Source organism: Aedes aegypti, chromosome 2, assembly GCF_002204515.2.
Source record: "Aedes aegypti strain LVP_AGWG chromosome 2, AaegL5.0 Primary Assembly, whole genome shotgun sequence".
Lineage (NCBI taxonomy): Eukaryota > Metazoa > Arthropoda > Insecta > Diptera > Culicidae > Aedes > Aedes aegypti.
Window position 1 is genome coordinate 31,655,663 of NC_035108.1, and position 17,662 is coordinate 31,673,324.

Here is a 17,662-nt window from a genome sequence, read left to right on the forward strand (position 1 = left end):
ATCTAATCCAATTGCAAATTATATGTAATGTTTAGCTTTTCGGTAGTTGTTAAACTTCCACTCGGCTGGTTGGCCGTAAACCACGATTCATAATTAAAAACATGTAGATATATTCCGTCAAGTCAAGAACTTCTTTTCGTACAAGCCTACAGATCTACAAGCATAACCAATGATCTTTCGGAGAAATATTAACGTGAGTGATACCTATACGGGCTTTTATAGATTTAATCTACGAAGATTTGAGTTCAATAACTGTTCAAAGTTATTCAGGAACTACTTGCGTACAGGTCGTCAGATCTACATCCGTTACTAGTGACCTTGCAGAATCTTGCAATTACATTCAGGGTCAAGTTACGTTTCGTTTGTTTTGGCTCACCAGTAAGGCAGACATTTTACATTACTGGCTTTGAAAAAAGAGGATATCGCAAAGATTTTCCAAGAAGCGCTTAAGTTAAAGAAGACATACCTTAGATAATCACGGAGGATGTAGACACCAAGATGTCTTAACACAAGTTCAATGTTCCGAGTATACATTAGCCTGGGACACGGTTATATGAAAAATTTAGATTCTCGCTCCAGTCCACTTTTTGGATTGCATTTAGGTCCCATAACAACGGTGCAAAATTTCAGCTAGATCGGAGAAACTATATTTTAGCGCCAGCTGTTCAAAGTTTGTATGGGATTTACTATGGGAAAACTTACATTTACAAAGAAAAATCGCCAGAGATCGCCCATTGTCCTCTATAAAAATTCTGATCTCGATAGGTATTTCTACGATGAACAACATTGCCGAAGACCGCAAAGCAATCCGATGCTTGTGAAAAAAGTTATTAAGCATAGACTATTGGGAAATTTTGCCCGATTTTGTTATTATTGTTATTCCTTTACGTGTTAAACAACGTCGCCTTGTCAATAGGTTTTCATTGAATAACTTTTTTTCACAAGTGTCGGATTGTTTCGGGGTCTTCGGCAATATTCTTCATCGTAAAAATAGGGGAACTTACGTATTGTCGGCAGCCTAAGCAGCCGAACTTTTAAGAAGGCAATTTTACGCAACAATGGAGCACAAAAATTAGCAGGAGACACCTGAACTACACTTGAGCACTCTTCGTTTATTGATTGTTATACTTAAAACACTATTTTGTTCTCTTAATCTTCTATTTTTCCTCACCAAAGTCACGAGGCACTTGTTCTTTTATCGGCAATGCAATTACTATTGTCGGCAACAAAAATGTTCACTTCGGCAATCCAAAACTGCGCAAAAACTAGTTTATGTATTGGTAACATTTCGTATTTGTTGACAATTCCTGAAATTAAACGTCACTCATTATGTTCTACTCGTTGAAAGGGCCAATGCAGAAAAATACAGACTACACTGAGAAAATAATTGCAGTTAGAAATAAAATAGCGGAGATTCAAATTGAATACACAACGCCACTAAATTTATGCAGACTAAGGCGCCGTCCACAAATTACGTAACGCTCTAGCGGGAGGGGGAGTAGGCTCAAACACAATTTTTTTTTTTCATGCAAAGACCGTTTCGGAGGGGGAATGGTCGAAAATTGTACATTTTAACGTTATGTCATAAATTGACACTGCCTAATTTCATTTTCATTTATTTTATCGAATAAATTTTGTATTCAATCTCACTATGGCAGCATTCCGGCTTTAAAAATTGCCATATCATGGTAATAAACTTGCAGCAGGTGCGAATCCAACCTAGAAGTTGCAGCGTGACGTCATGGTCAATTGATTCATAATATTGTGCTCTGCAAGAAAAATCCACGGAACGCGATTATCGGATTACTTGAATTTCAGAGTTGCGTTTGTATGAGTTACATGCATGCTCCTATTTGCTACTCGCACATGCGCTACAGTCTATTTAGGGTGCGGCTTATTTTTCAAAAGTTCTCAAAAGCAAAAATTCGTGTACTCTTCTGAATTCGAATCATATTAGTAGAGAAACCTCGAAGTTTGAGCCAAAAATATTAAAATTTAGAGGTGCAAGCGTCTTGGAGGTGAATTTTCAAGTTATTAAAATTGGCCTTCAGTGAAGTTACCATAACTTCGGTAATTTCAGCACCATTACCTTAAAAAAATTTTTTGACAGCTTTGTAGAACATCAAATTTGTGTAAAATCAAAACTAGTTTCAATAAAAAGTAGTTTACTCTAATTTTTTTTTTATTTTACTGAAAAAATATCTTTGTTTGACCATAATTTCATGAATACTCAACCGATTCCAAATCTTTTTGCATGGTTTTGAAGCTTATTTAATTGTGTTCAAACTTTGCATACAACGCATTTTACTGTTTTGGCCAAGTTATTCAACATTTTAATTTTTATCAGTTAAACAATATTCTTAAAGCTTTCCTTATTTGTTAAACCTTTGAAAAGGACTTGGCAACATTTTTTAAATAATTTTGAAACAATGATATATTTGCACATGTTAAAAAAATACACTATTCAACTTGTAATTCAAACAAAATGCTTTAGAAACATAAGTTTTATATGAAACATGTAATATTCGGCAAAAAAACTTAAATAATCCAAAGAAATTCGATTTTTTCTTTAAAAAATCATGTTTTTGGGTAGTTTTTGTTACAAAACTAAGCAAGGTCCTTGGTTCGATTCCAGGTTGCCGCGAAAACTATTTCTGTTTTCAAATTTCAGTTCCATGACGTAAATTTATGAATTTCAATCCAATTTCTTGTGGCAAATTTTCATATGGGGTTCCTATGTTTATCGATAGTTTGTTTTCCTGAGTGTAGTTTGTTTGGCCCAATGTCACCTTCTCGAAGGGGTGAGTTTGGGCCAATTTTCAAATGATTCCTATTTAAAGGAAAATAATCAGATTTCAATTATTTGTTCAGCATTTGCAACGTATTCTCATATTTAAACGAACATATCAAGTCAAATTGCGAAAGTTATTTAAAAATAAATGAGAACTTACGCATTTTTGGCCAAATCTCACCCCCAACGATGGTACTTGCATAGTTGTTTTCATTTTTTTTATGTCAAGAATTTCACCGTGAATTGAACTATTCACTGACAAGCTGAATGGCTCGATATGGTTTTGGTATGTAAAGGTTGCTGCTCTTGAACGCTCTTTCACCAAGTTATTACCGAGAGAATGAATGGTATTACAGTCCAACCTCTTTTTACGACCGTTTTTTTTACCGACGGTTCGTTTTACGACCACTTTTTAACGACCGAAATTCAGATTAACAACCGTTTTTATAAATGACTAATATCTTACAAAGTATTCAAAATAGAGGATCATGATGTTCAGCAAAATTGTTCAGTAGTTCAAGGGCTAGCACCACCATCACTGAATTGCGGAATTCTACCACTGAAGCATGAGCATGAAACATTTGTTTTGCGGTTATTATAGGATCCTAACCACTTAGAAATATGGCGCCTTCTGCAAAGTTGTTCAGTAGCTCAAGGACTATCATTATAAAAGCTATGAGATTCAAAACTTTGCCACCAGGCGGCACAAGTGAGCATGAAACTTTTGTTTTGCGGATATATCAGGATCCTGGCCACTCAGAAAGATTGCGCTTTCGGCAAAGTTGTTCATTAGCTCAAGGACTATCATTATAAAAGCTATGAGATTCAAAATTTTGCCACCAGGCGGCACAAGTGAGCATGAAACTTTTGTTTTGCGGATATATCAGGATCCTGACTACCTAAATAGATGGCGTCTTCGATAAACTTGCTGAAAAGCTCAACTTTGCCCAAGACGCCATGTCTATGTAGTCAGGATCCCGCAAAACAAAAGTTTCATGCTCACTTGCGCCGCCAGGAGGCTAAATTTTGAATCGTATAGCTTTTATAATGGTAGCGCTTGAGCTTCTGAATAACTTTGCCGAAGGCGCCATCTTTCTAAGTGGCCAGGATCCTGAGACATCCGCAAAACAAAAAATATCGTGCTTACTAGCGCTGCCTTGTGGGAAAAACCTTATATCTTTTGACAAAAATAATGATAGCCCTTGGCAAAATTTTGAATCACATAGCTTTTATAATGATAGCGCTTGAGCTTCTGAACAATTTCGCCGAAGGCGTTATTTTTCTAAGTGGTCAGGATCCTGAGATATCCGCAAAACAAAAATTCTACGCTCACTAGCGCCGCCTGGTGGCCAAATCTAGAATCTCTTGGCCAGAATAATGATAGTCCTTGAGCTCTTGAACAACTTTGCCGAAGACGCCATCTTTCTAAGTGGTCAGGATCCTGAGATATCCGCAAAACAAAAGTTGCATGCACACTTGTACTGCCGGTGACGCAATTTCACTTAAGCAGTGTTGCCAGCTACGACAAAATTTTGAACCCTTCATGAAAAACTGGATTACAGTTGAAGAGTATTGCTATGTTGCTAAGCATTCTATTTTTCTGTTCCGCTCAAGTTTTATGGTTTTGATCTTTTCTTTATTCTTCTTGAACAGTGCCCCCCCATAACGGTCGTAAAAAGAGGTTGAGGTGTATTAAAAAAAATCCGATTGAATATCACTCTCCGAATATGGTTCGATCAGCTAATTCGGATCAAAATCCAAACCTTGCCAGTAATTTTTAAGGTTCATATTCTTCTCAGTGTATGAGAAAATCAGAATAGACCCTTTTCAAATCTACTCACTTTTGATTTGACACAATCACATCATCCACTGATTGCCTGTAGAACAACAGGAGTGTTGCCAAAACAGTTAACCTCAATTATTACCCATGCATGCTTTGTTGCATAAGTCCAATAAATTAATTAGTTGTGTTCGATCTTTTCTGTGAATTTAAATCGTGAATAATAATTACACCGCAATTGAATATGGTTTTCTGGCAACCTGGTGCAGTAATAAAAAGTGATTGCCGAGGAAAACAAAGTTCATATTAATTTTTACTTGTGATTTGAAGCATAAAAATTAAGTATTTTCGAGTGCTTTATAGACCAATCAAAAGTTTAATTGTGCACAAGTGATCGGTGCGTAGATTTTGTGAAAAAATTGGCATTGGAGCGGAGAATTGGACCTTTCGAAGTGGTGAGTTTTTCCTAAGCTGTTCTTGTGTTGTTCTGTTCGGCAGCTCACGAATGACGATGATTTCGTAAGCATTTATTTCATTTAATAATAAAACCCATGCTATATAATATTTTCGTCAAGAATGTGATTTATATGGAAGATTATAGTTCAAGGAACATGTTGAGTACATTGAAGGTAACCCTTGTTCCGTAGATAAATTCTAACAAGGACGATAAGTTAGTGTTGCCGAAAATACCCTCAGGGTGCCGAAGCCATCATTTACCCTACCTATCGAGGTCTATGTTCAGAAAATAGAACATAAAAATAGAGGACAATGTGCGATCTCTGGCGATTTTTCTTTGTAAAAGTAAGTTTTCCCATAGTAAATCCCATACAAACTTTGAACGGCTGGCGCTAAAATATAGTTTCTCCGATCGAGCTGAAATTTTACACAGTTGTTATGTATGGGACCTAAACGCAATCCAAAAAGTGGACTGGAGCGAGAATCTAAATTTTGTCCCACACTAGTATACATTCATAAGAATGTATCAAAATAAAGCTGCGTTGTCGCTAATGAAAAAAAAACTAGAAAATACGTTATATTACGTAAATGGGATTACGTAATTGAAATCTACGTAGAAAGAGGTTTTGAGTGTATTGTGCGTGATTTGCTTGTTATTGGTCGTCAACTGAAGGCAGTTCAAGTGGTGAAGCGGTGTCTGGTGGAGATAGGAAAGGTTCGGACGGTTCTTGGGATATGTATTGGCCGAGACGTGGAGAAGAGGTACATAGCGAGTGAAGTTTGTGCCTAATTGCCTGAAGAAAGGCTGTCTCACGTACGTTGTTTTGATTTCAATACCGGACTTGCACTGAGTGCATCAAAATTGGCTGTGTACATATGTACTGAAACATTTTGTGATCAAATCGAAGCATCCGGTTGTCTAACACAAAAATAATCAATCACCGATTAGAGAGGTTTAAAATGAGCTCGATTCCGGCTGCTTGAAGCAAGAGGATGTTAATTTAAATGAATATTATATAATGTGACACATCAAATTGAGCATCTTTCGGTGTTATGATGATCGCTGGATAAATATTTGACCTCAAACTACATTGCTTACAACCGGTGGTAGTATTGAAATGATTCTATAGTATCTCAAATAAAGTGGCTGAATACTAAAATGAGCAAAACCTCATACTGAGACACATCAAATCGTGTCTTTTGAGATATTAAAATAGGTGGTAGGAAATATTTTGGATTCGGAACATGGTGATCCGGCTTATATTGATCAGTAATCGGATAAAGGTCATCAGGAAAAGTGGTCAAATATTAAAATGAAAAAAAAAAAAAGATACCAAAGTTTGAATCATTTGCTCGATATTATGATGATTGCTGAACAGATTTCGGTATATGGTGTATAGTGCACCGCTTTATAAGTCCGCAACCGGTACCAGGTGCCCGAAATGAAAGACATCGAGTTTTTTTAGATTATTAAATGGATTCTGGATAAATTTAACCTCAGACCACATTGTTTATAACCGGTAGAGGTTATATGCGCTTGTAGAAAATGACAAGATTGACAAATGGAATTGAGATCATAGAGTTTATATTTTCAACAAATATCGAATCAAACAAGAGACACCTGCTAGTCGTTTGAAACCATTGCTATGATGAAACAATGACAATCCAGAATCGATTCTAGAAGTCCAGTGAAAGTAATGAAAGTTGATTTCAAAGAAAATTCTATCTACAGTTTTGTTTAATGATGATACTTGCGGTCGCTGCATCCGCTAGATGGATTTATTAGGGATTTCTTTTAACAAGGGTGGGCCAACCTAGACACTAACTACATAGAGCTTGATGAACGTAGTGCAAGCCAAATGAAACTCCCGCTGCCTTGAAATGCATTACCATGGCCGGATGTCAATGCGGGTCACCTCTCTTCCACTTATCCCAGTGGTCCTCAGCCTAATCGATTACACGGGCCATCTCAACGCTTTCATCATAAGTCGCGGGCCGCAAGATTTATAAGGACTAATTTTAGCAGCTTTCATTGGGATTGCAAAAAAAAAAAAAACACAATTTCTATGAAAACGGATAATACATTTCTGGGAACTTTATGATCAAAGCAGAGGGGTTTTGAAGCAAAGATATAAGTGACAGAGAAACAATGCCAAGTTTTTAATGAATTATGTTAGCTAATATAAAATAATTAAAAAAAAAAACTCACCTTCAAATATCTTTTAAAAGCTAGGAACAGAGTCTTATTAGTACACATTATTCAAATTCGATCAACATGTCACTTACAATATTGGACAATATATTTTCAATTTTTTCGATTAACAATACAAAATAGTCTACTTCAGAGGGTTTTATTTAAATTTTTGAAGGATCGATTTATATTAAATTTTATCATAACTTGAATTTTAACATATATTTGTAACATATTTTACTTTTACCTGTTAAAAACAGTAACGGTAAATTTTTCGACGAATTTCAAAATTTAAACAAACCATAAAATAGGAGAAGATTGATAGTATCTTCAGCAAAGTTGTACATTTAAATGGAATTAACAATTATGTTGAAGATACTTGTGTAGGTTTCCTATATTTTGAGATAAATCATTTAATTTTTTTCCGCGAAATTGACTTCAATCGGATTGATATTTTTTTTAATCTCTTGATTTTTAATTTTTGATATTTTGAAAATGTTTACACTTAAGTAATTTCCGAAATGATGTGTAAATTTTATTCATATCGGACTATAAATAACTGAGATTTATCCCACAAAAGTTGACCATTTTATGGAAGGTCGAAAAACTTGCAAATGTATTGTCCAACATTGTACATTTCTTGGCATTTGGACTCCTCAACCATTCAGAAAGTAATCCATATTCAAATATTTCAAATAACATAATCTTCAAAAATTTTCAGAAATAGGAGACATTTTTAAAGTCAAAGAACATCTCTGCAAGACGAAGATACTGGTTCAATTTTTTAAAACTGAGATATGTTCAGCAGATAAATTTTTAGAGATTTGAAGACTTTTTGCAGGCCCTTAGCCTTCCTTTTAAGATTCTAAAAAAAAATCAGGTTTTCAGAAACTTTGAACCTTTGAATGAGTCAAAGTCAATTTCATATTACTCCTTATTCCACGACGATTGATAAACACAAACAAGTTTTACATGATTTCAATGGCTGACTTTCCAACAACAAAGTGCAAAAGCAAAGGATTGAACATCAGCTTGAATAAAAATTATAACATGCGGGCCGCATCACATTAATATTCAAAATCCATTCGCGGGCCGCACAAAACCTTCTCGAGGGCCGCATGCGGCCCGCGGGCCGCAGTTTGGTGACCACTGACTTATCCCATTCATATAGCTCGCATGTGCTCGCCTCATTCATTCAGCAGGAAAGCTTTTCTTCTCGATAATCCTTCACACACACACACATTCGCCCACCACCAACCCCACCCACAACTTATCGGTAGGCTTTCAATATTTCCGGCATTTATCGATATGAACCCAGCCTGCACCGCAGATCAACCCGCACATCACAAGGTTTGCTGCTGAGGGTAGGCATATACGTGTGACCCACTGAAGATGCATTGCATGAGGGGGAATCGCATTGGTTGCTCAGGAAAGAATTACTGATCCAGGGATGTGTAATGTGGCTCTCGACTTGACTCGTAAGCTGCCGAGAGGTTAAGCGAAGTACACACAGATGAAGATTGCCACAGTAGACGTTGGATACTTGCAACTTTTGACATGCACAATTGCTAAATGACACAATTTTCTAAGATCAATCCTCGTAAACCACAATATTGTTTCAAACTATAGAACATAATAGAGGAAAACCTTCCAGTTAGCGAATGTACACTGTACCCTCTACATGGTTGATGCAGCCTGCTCGAGTGGAAAAGTAGAAGGAGTTGGTACTTACTGCGATATACTGCCAGCCCTTGTTCACCCGCACCAGCAGGGCTTCCTCGTCAATTATGTAGGCAAGCGTTCCGACGGGGCTCGTAGAAGACATCTGTGGATATAAATTAGAGGGAAAATAAAAGAACCGTGAGACTTTGGGGTCTGTGAGGTTGGCTGGCCGGGCGAAACGTAAGCCCGGGACTTTGCGGATAAGTCTTGACACTGTCCAGAGTCCAGTCAGTTTCGGTTTCGGTCGGTCGGTCTGTTGGTTGGCTGGTTGCAGTTTGTGTATGACGGCGTAGATGCGGAAAAAGTGTGCATTTATTATTCATGATAAGGTCTTATTTATGTTTGCGTTGTGCTTGCCTGGTGGTACACATGTAGAGTACACACGTCACACCGAGGGGATGATGATGGCCGGCGGTAAGAAGTTGATAAGCTTGAGCTGCTTTTGGATCGTTTGCAGGAGTTTGTTGGAGTAGACGAGTGGACAGCTAGTGCAGTCAGGGGTTGACAATGTGGTCGGGAGGTTGGTTGAAAGAGTTCAGATTCCGAGTGAAACATAGATTCATTGTTTGAGTCTATTAGAATTCCAAGTCTGAAAGATTTCCTCTTAGAGATGGTGTGCCTCAGGGTGGAATTTTCGGACTAACATTATACAATATTTTCACGTCTGACTTACCTGAGTTACCACAGGAATGTCAAAAATCTTTGTTTGTAAATGATGAAACAGGCCTCTCCGCCAAAGGACGAAGCCTGCATGACATCTGTAGTAGATTTTTTTAGTTTGGATATTTTTTCTGCTTACTTGCAAAATGCTTGCACTAATGCTAATTAAGAACAAGCTTTTGATCTTCAAACACATTTTCAGGCCGGTCATGGCGTATGCTGTATCAAAACGGACTAGCTACTGTAATATCGGAAAGAAAGCTCTGCAGAGAACTCAAAATAAATTTTTGAAAATGATTCTGAAGCTCCCTTCCTGGTATAGTACTAATCAGATACATAGAATAGCCAATGTTGAAGTCACGATGAATGCTTAGGTTAAGTTTATTGAAAAGGGATTTTCTCTCCTCTTTAGGAGAATTCATTTCACCTGTAAAAATTCTGAACTGCTACAGCAAATGAAATATTATATGTTGTCAACATTTTTGCAAAAATGCAAAGATCTTAGAAATCCAAAAGCCAACAATTTTGAAATTCTTAAAATAAATATGATGATTTTTTTCCTTTTATGAGTAGTGGGTTCAACAAGTAGGGCATGGAAAGGCTATTCAACACCAGTTACCCCCTACTATCCCAAATTTATTCGAGACAATGATAGGAAAAGAGCTTCTTGTGTTGTGTGCAAATGGAATCGAGACTTTTCCTTGTCCTGACTCGGTGCCTAGGCACATGTTCGTCAGTCACAAAGATGGTTCGTGTTTTGTTCTTTTTATGAGTTGGATCTCCGTACCCCGCAAGAGATGATGATGACGACTTCCAGCCTGGAAGCTATTTTCCTTGGCTGTAATCATCATTACTCGTCGGGAGGTGGGCCGAAATAAAATAGCGGTGATTTCGGGCCAGAATAAATAATTCACGTTCACGTTCGGAGAGATGGTCGTTGTCTTTCGGAGGCTTCTCCGATTGGAGATTTGGTGATTGGTGTGATTGCGTTTGGGCTGTTGTTGGATGACTTACCTTTGACATGGCTTCGGTGCTCTGGAAGGTGACGGCTCCCGGTACGATACGCACATTGGAACCGTAGCTGCTGGGGATTTCGTCGCTGCTGTCGTGGTGGTAGCCTCGCCCCGGTGCGCCAGGTGGTCCCGGAGGTCCTGGGGGTCCTGAATGATCAAGCAGCAGCAGGTGATTTTCGACGGAGGGAAAAAAGCAAATTGAATTCGTTAGGTCGGTCGGTTGGTTTATGGGCCGTACGAACTGGAAGCAAATTGCAAGCCAAAACACCAATTGCTACCACCAAGAAGCCGAAAAGTTGCAAATAAATAGACTGAGAGGAATACGATGAGGTTAACGGAAAATCCAGCGTCAGTTTTGTACTATGGGGGATGGTTTCCTATTAACACAAAGCACCTAGTTAGTCTTTTTTCAATTTTATCAGTAGAAAAGGTTGATCTGATAGTTACAAGGTATAAATAAGAGATAATTATTTTAAAGTATTGAAATATTTAAATAATGGTACTGATCTCTTGCAGTGCTTAAAGTTCATGAATAAAAAGGAGATTTTTGTAAATGTGTTCAAATTTTTGCTTACCTTTTTTTCAAGGTATTTATCAAGAGTATTCAAAATAATTTAGTAAAGAATCAATCGAGATATCCAGTCTGTGATTTACGATGATTTTCTTCAACGATTTTATATTTAATTCTGGTAGATAATTTCTTATGAATTTCAGATTTTATTTAGAGTTTAACTTACGAATAAATTCACAAAGAAACTGAGTGTTGTTTGATCCTTCGACCTTGACGCTTGCTCCTGCGGGGGCGGGCGATGAGGGCAGGATCAATCGTGTTGCGCGCCGATCGCGTAGCACGGTGGAATAGTGTCGCGGATCGGGGAACGCGTTAATTGTGTTTGATCCTTTGATCTTGTCGCTAGCTCCTATGGGGGCGAGTGACGAACACTTGTTTGGCGTTCAATGCGTTTATCGAGTAATATCGCGAATCCGGTGAGGCGCATTCATTTCAAATTATATATTTTCAATGCTATTTAATTAATTCTTTCAAGTTGCTGTAATTTTTGTTATTGTCTCCAATCCTGCTGATATTCCAACACTCTTTTTTATTTTTAACGATCACTTGTTTCTGGATGTGCTCTTAAAGCCTGTAACCCTTCTTTTAAAAATTCTTTTGAATCAAACTTCCAAAATTAAAATTAATGTTGGATCGTTCCAAATGTTGCCCGAAACATATAATATAACCATTCAAAAATGTTTGACAATGGAATTAAAGCTTTAAGCATTTTAAACAAAAAGAAATCTGCTTGTAAAAAGAACTGCTATTTTTGAATACCAAAGAAGTATATATGTTATAGTTGAAGTATATTCACAATTATATACTTATCATACATTATGCTTCAAGCTTTCATTCCATAAAAAAAGATTGTTAATCCGTAGAGCTGTTCAAAAGTTATGATTTTTTTTTTAAACATTAAAAATTTAATGCGCTGAGATCTACAGTGTGTGCCGATGAAAAATGGCTGATTTTTATTTTCAAAAAAAATATATCTCAAAAACTAAAAAACATACATCGCTGAAAATTTGACAGTAAACGTAAAATTTTCTGAACTTTCAAGAAAAAATGAGAACAGCAATAGCAACTTTGGTCCCGAGGCCTTCAAAACACGAAAAAAACGGAAACTATTGAGTTTTTCCATGTAAAAAACACAATTTTTGTGAAATTTTATATTTTTCCTGAAAAGTCAAAATCTCTAGCCTTCATTTCGTCCAAAAAGATTGAAAATCAGTCGAACGGTTCAAAAGTTATAATTATTTTAAAAATAAAAATTTTGCAAAATCGCGATTTTTCTGGTCAACCTATTTTGGAAATGGTCACCCTAATCAAAAAATCCAAAAATACGTGTATCCTTATTTCGGATAAGCAAATTTTCACGGAATTCGGTGACCCACTAGATCGGGTTTTCATAGAATGGCTGTATATTTTTCAATAAAAATGTAATGGCGTTTGTATGTCTTTCATAGTTATGTTGCTTAAGTGATATTGAACGGAAAAGTGAAAGGACATTGAAAGGAAAAGTTGGAAAAAATCAAAGTGAACGGAACTGTCATTTTGTACGGGACATTTCATGGTGTTTTCAAACAGTCTACTTGATGGCAAGACAAAGTTTGCCGGGACCACTAGTATGAAATATATTGTGTTTGAACCTGTTTTTTTAAATCACACATTATGTCAAACAGCCATTATGCCAAAAATCATTATACCAAACGACCATTATGCCAAACGGGGTACAATCGGATGAAACAGTTATCCTCCACCGTTACTAAGAATTATATAAAACTATGTGCATGTATGTTTGAGGTTATGGCTTTCAGTCTTAAATAAAAATGAGTTTTATTTAAGACTGAAAGCCATAACCTCAAACATCAACATAACAGTCGTACCTCCAAGAAAGATATGTGCATGTATTCGTTTGAAATTAAACAAAATCACATGTATTTGATTAGGTATTGCTGCACAAGTTCTTTCTAGGACAGCGGGTTTCTTTCAGAAATTCTGAGGGTATATTTTCAACAATCCTTGGGAATTCCTGGAACCATTTCTGAAGAATTGATAAATTTTTCCCTTGCCAAGATTTTCCTGGATTGTTTCTGGAGCAATTCTTGGGGGAATTATAGGAGTTACCCCAGAAAAATATCCTGGGGAAATCTTTGTAGATTTTTCTGCAGGAATCTCTAGAAGAAATACTGAAACATCTCTGCAGAATTGTTGAAAAAAATCCAGTAGATATCATGGAATGATTTCTTGGAGTAACCAAAAGATCATTTCCCTAAAATTTTTCGGGAAAATTTGTTGGAAAAACTTCAGAAACTTCTATGATATCTTTATAACTATTCGAGAGTGCATAAGATTCGCTTTTTGTTGTGAGTGGAAGACCAATAGGGGCCTTCCTTCCCGAGCAAAGTCCAACATCGAAAAGAATGCAAATCAAAAACATATCCTGTTTTCAGCATCAATTTGATATCACAATTCGATATCAATTTGTCATTGAAATGTTCGATATCATATATTGTTTTCGTTCTGATATCATTTTACAATTTTTGTTAATGTTTTTATTTTATATAATTATAAAATCATTACAAAAATAAAGCATTCATTTTGTCGTAGACTCGTTTCAATATCAATCGAAAATATGTATATCTCATTGAGTTCTCAATTCGCTCTCCATGATAGCAAAAACAGTTTTCAATTTGCTGTAATTGATAGCAAAAATAGATTTCAATTTGATTTCATGGGAACAATTTCCTGCTCTCAGTTTTGATATTTGACCCGTTAAAACGACCAAAATGAAAACAAATTGAGTTATCAAAATTCGCGACATCACAACATCAAAATTAGTTTTCAATATGATCTCAAGCTTTGCTTGGGTTAGCCGCGTGGTTAGAGTTCGTGGCTACAAAGCAAAGCCATGCTGAAGGTGTCTGGGTTCGATTCCCGGTCGGTCCAGGATCTTTTCGTAATGGAAATTTCCTTGACTTCCCTGGGCATAGAGTATAATCGTACCTGCTACACGATATACGAATGCGAAAATGGCAAGTTTGGCAAAGAAAGCTCTCAGTTAATAACTGTGGAAGTGCTCATAAGAACACTAAGCTGATAAGCAGGCTCTGTCCCAGTGAGGACGTTAACGCCAAGAAGAAGAAGAAGACCAGTGTTTGCTATTTCTCGATTACTTTTTCAAAGCGACGTAAGTAACTTTCATACGTTTTTGAGAAAATTAATTCAGAAGAATCACAAAACTGTTTTAAAGTTAATCAACTTGTTAACATTTTTTCGCCGTGTACATCGCTTAAATTTTGCATACATTAAGCTCGCGTTCAAAAACTAGGCTGTTCCTGTTATTTCCCACAAAAAAAAAAAAAAATATTACAAAATGATAAGCCGATTTATTCAGTTACTTTCGACGTTTTTCTACCAGTGTAAAATCGGTTCAAGTAGTGGGTTGTTTTGATTCGTGGTTAAGTCACTTTGTCTCTCCATACAGCGGAGCGGCGAAAGTAGGTTGCGAAAGTTGAGAATCTTACTTTCGTCATTTTGTAAATGCGGAAATTCAACGTTCTAAAAGTGAAAAATCGAGTTGGTTCAGAGCGCAACGTGTAGAATTTCGTCTGCGGAAAACGTAGAATCGATAAAGTAAGTTTGTATACTTTTTTGACTTGAGTCTGTTTGAATAAGTTTTCGAGATTTGATTGTATTAGAAAGGCATGGACCGCTATGTGGATTGACCAGGTTCATAGGTAACAGAAATGTTTGAGTCGCAGACGAGGATGGAGAGAGACGGCCACGAACCGAGTAAGTTGATGAAATATTGTTGGTGAAGTTTTATCAATTGATGGAAAACCAATTAGCTTAAATAAATAATAACTCAAAACCATCATTGAAGAAACTACTGGAAAAGTCCCTAAAGTTTTCTGGAAGGCTGCCGAATTAAAACGCAACTAAAGAAGAGGACCATTCTATGTTTTATAAAAAAGCATCAGCAATAATTTGAACCTTTTTACTTATAAAAAGAAGTCAAATAGCACTTAAATAAGTTTCCTACCAGTACATCGATACAAATAAGCAACAATGAAATTAAAAACTAGCAATTAATAAACAAAAAAATTCAACTCAACAGTTACAATTCGAGAAACTACAAAGAAAAAATAATAATCAGCACTAAAAATGCAAACTTTAATAAATACTGCAAACTTTGATTGCTATTGATAAGATCATAAGTGCTATTTCTTATTTTTCTTTGGAATATTCATAATATTGTAGTGCTAATTTTTAGTTTTTTTTTCCAATTAATTTTTAGTTTTTGAAAGATGATCACATTTTCTTATTGAGTGTTTTAATTTTTGTTTGGCGATAAACATTTAAATGCTATTTTGAATTTTAGTGTTGATAATTTACATTCAATTATTGCTTGTTTTGAATTATTTTATTGGCTGTTTTTTTATCTTTTTTTTTAATGTGAATTTTAACACAGAATGGCTAGAATCATTACTACAGGATGTTTGAATTTATTAGACTGATTGCTGTGAAAATTCTTACTGGAGACACTTTCTTTCCTACATATTTATCGAAAATATTCTTGGGAGTAGTGTGTGGTCTTTCGATTCCATAGCATGCTCTTGCAGGGCGAGCGATGGAATCAAGACCAATTGTTTTCGGTCCGCGTGGCGCGAGTGCGAAAAGAGATTCGCGTTTGTAATGTGTGGTCTTCCGATTCCATGGCATGGAGTTGTGTTTGATCTTCCGACCTTGACGCTTGCTCTTGCGGGGGCCGGCGATGAGGGCAGGATCAAACATGTCGCGCGTCGATCGAGTAAAGTGAAAAAGTGCCGCTTTTGATTAGTTCTTTTTGATCTTCCGACGTTGACGCTTGCTCCTGGGCAGTGCGTCAAGAAAGCCCGAGCAGTCGTCAGTTGTTTTCCCTCACGGGTTGCACGCCTATTTTCTCTGAGTGCTTTTATATAGCCTATTAAACGAGTGAAGTTCAAAGAGGATTGTTGCTGCTCAAGGATGACGGATCAATTGGTGAGCTCGTTTTATGCTACTGTTTCTAATCTATAAAATATGTATGATTGCACCCTTAATCGTTACAACGGTGAGACGTAAATATGATTTTTCAAAAAAATATGAATGGTTCGTCACTGTGAGTGTCGACATAAACTCTGATTCATAAATTATTTATGTCTAATTTTTTTTTTCAAAACACTTTCTTCTTTTTACCTTTATTTTTGTAATTAAAAAAAAAACTTTGAATGGTTCGACACTTCAAGTGTAGACTTCCAAAAGGTTCACTTTATTCAACAAACTTTGAAACGTTCGTCACATCAAGTGTCGGCATATTTTTTCTCTACATAGATGTTGTTCATATCAAATGAAAATATTATATTTACATATAAGCATGTTTATATCTCACAAATAATTATTTATCATGGTCTAATCGCTTATCAAAGTGAATCCTGTGACCCAACGATCCTTCCCATTAACAAACATCCCTCCCAGTAACCTTTGTGGAGATGCAGAGGCAAACACGGTCTCCAAATAGCAAAGGTTACACACTAACATTCCTTCCCCCAATCCCACCTGACTGCAAGGACGTGGCCGGCGCCGTTATTGACCATGTATAAATAGAGGCACTGAATTATGCACACTGAAGAAGATTATGGCCAATCCCAGCCGAACTTCTAGTTGATTCTTTGTGCATTTTCACTGACTTTGGTCAATCACGGAATAGCAACCATTGATATGTGTAGTCAGTCTAAGCTAAGCTAAGCTAAGCTACATATTTATCGAAAATATTCTTGGTAAAATCTTCTTGCCTCAAAAGTTTTTTTTTTCTGATGAATTTCTAAGATATTCTTAAATTAATATCTCGTAAAACTTCGAAAAAAAAATTTAAATAAAAAAAAGTGAATTTGAAATTTTTAAACGGAAATTGAAAGATCCAATTTGATACCCTAACCGGTTCCAAAACAAACTCAAAGGACAATAATTCTGCAGGTATGGAGTAGACTTGAACATTGCTCAGTTCAAAAATATGAAACTGTCGGAGCACAATTTGAACCCACTAATCTTGGTTAGTATTTAGCAAAATCAAACGTCAATGCTATGTTTTTTTGTGTTGATAACAATTTTTTTATAAACTGTGTGATTTCTATACAAATCGAATTTTACGATGTTCTAGTCTGATTTTTCAAGTAAGAACTCCGATCGCAATTGTTTGAGTAACGGAAGGCTCATGAGTTCATAATCGAGTAAGTTTGGTTTGCTCTTAATTCAAAATGCATCACTGCTAGTTGGTACCTGGGAGGGAGAAACCGATACGAAATTTACGTAGGGGAAAGGGTGGTAAAATGAACAGCGTGCCTTTTATCGAGAAAAACAAATTTCGATGAATTTTAATCACGCACGGACGATTCAGAGCATAAATCGGAGTGTTCGGATTGATACGGAAGTCAATTGAAGTGAAAATATCAACGAAAACTGAGATTTAAGAAAA

The 17,662-nt window shown here is 36.3% G+C and overlaps 1 protein-coding gene across 16 annotated transcripts in view; it reads right to left on the reverse strand.

Moving 5' to 3' along the window:
* LOC5574086 (collagen alpha-1(XVIII) chain) overlaps nt 1-17,662 on the reverse strand; it is a 980,207-nt gene that overhangs the window by 69,217 nt on the left and 893,328 nt on the right. For all 16 annotated transcript variants that reach the window (XM_021840445.1, XM_021840446.1, XM_021840452.1 and 13 more), the window contains 2 exons: nt 10,615-10,760; nt 8,951-9,043 (listed from right to left, as the gene is read on the reverse strand). In XM_021840445.1, the coding sequence (XP_021696137.1) occupies nt 8,951-9,043; nt 10,615-10,760 (239 nt within the window). The remainder of the gene's footprint in view (nt 1-8,950; nt 9,044-10,614; nt 10,761-17,662) is intronic.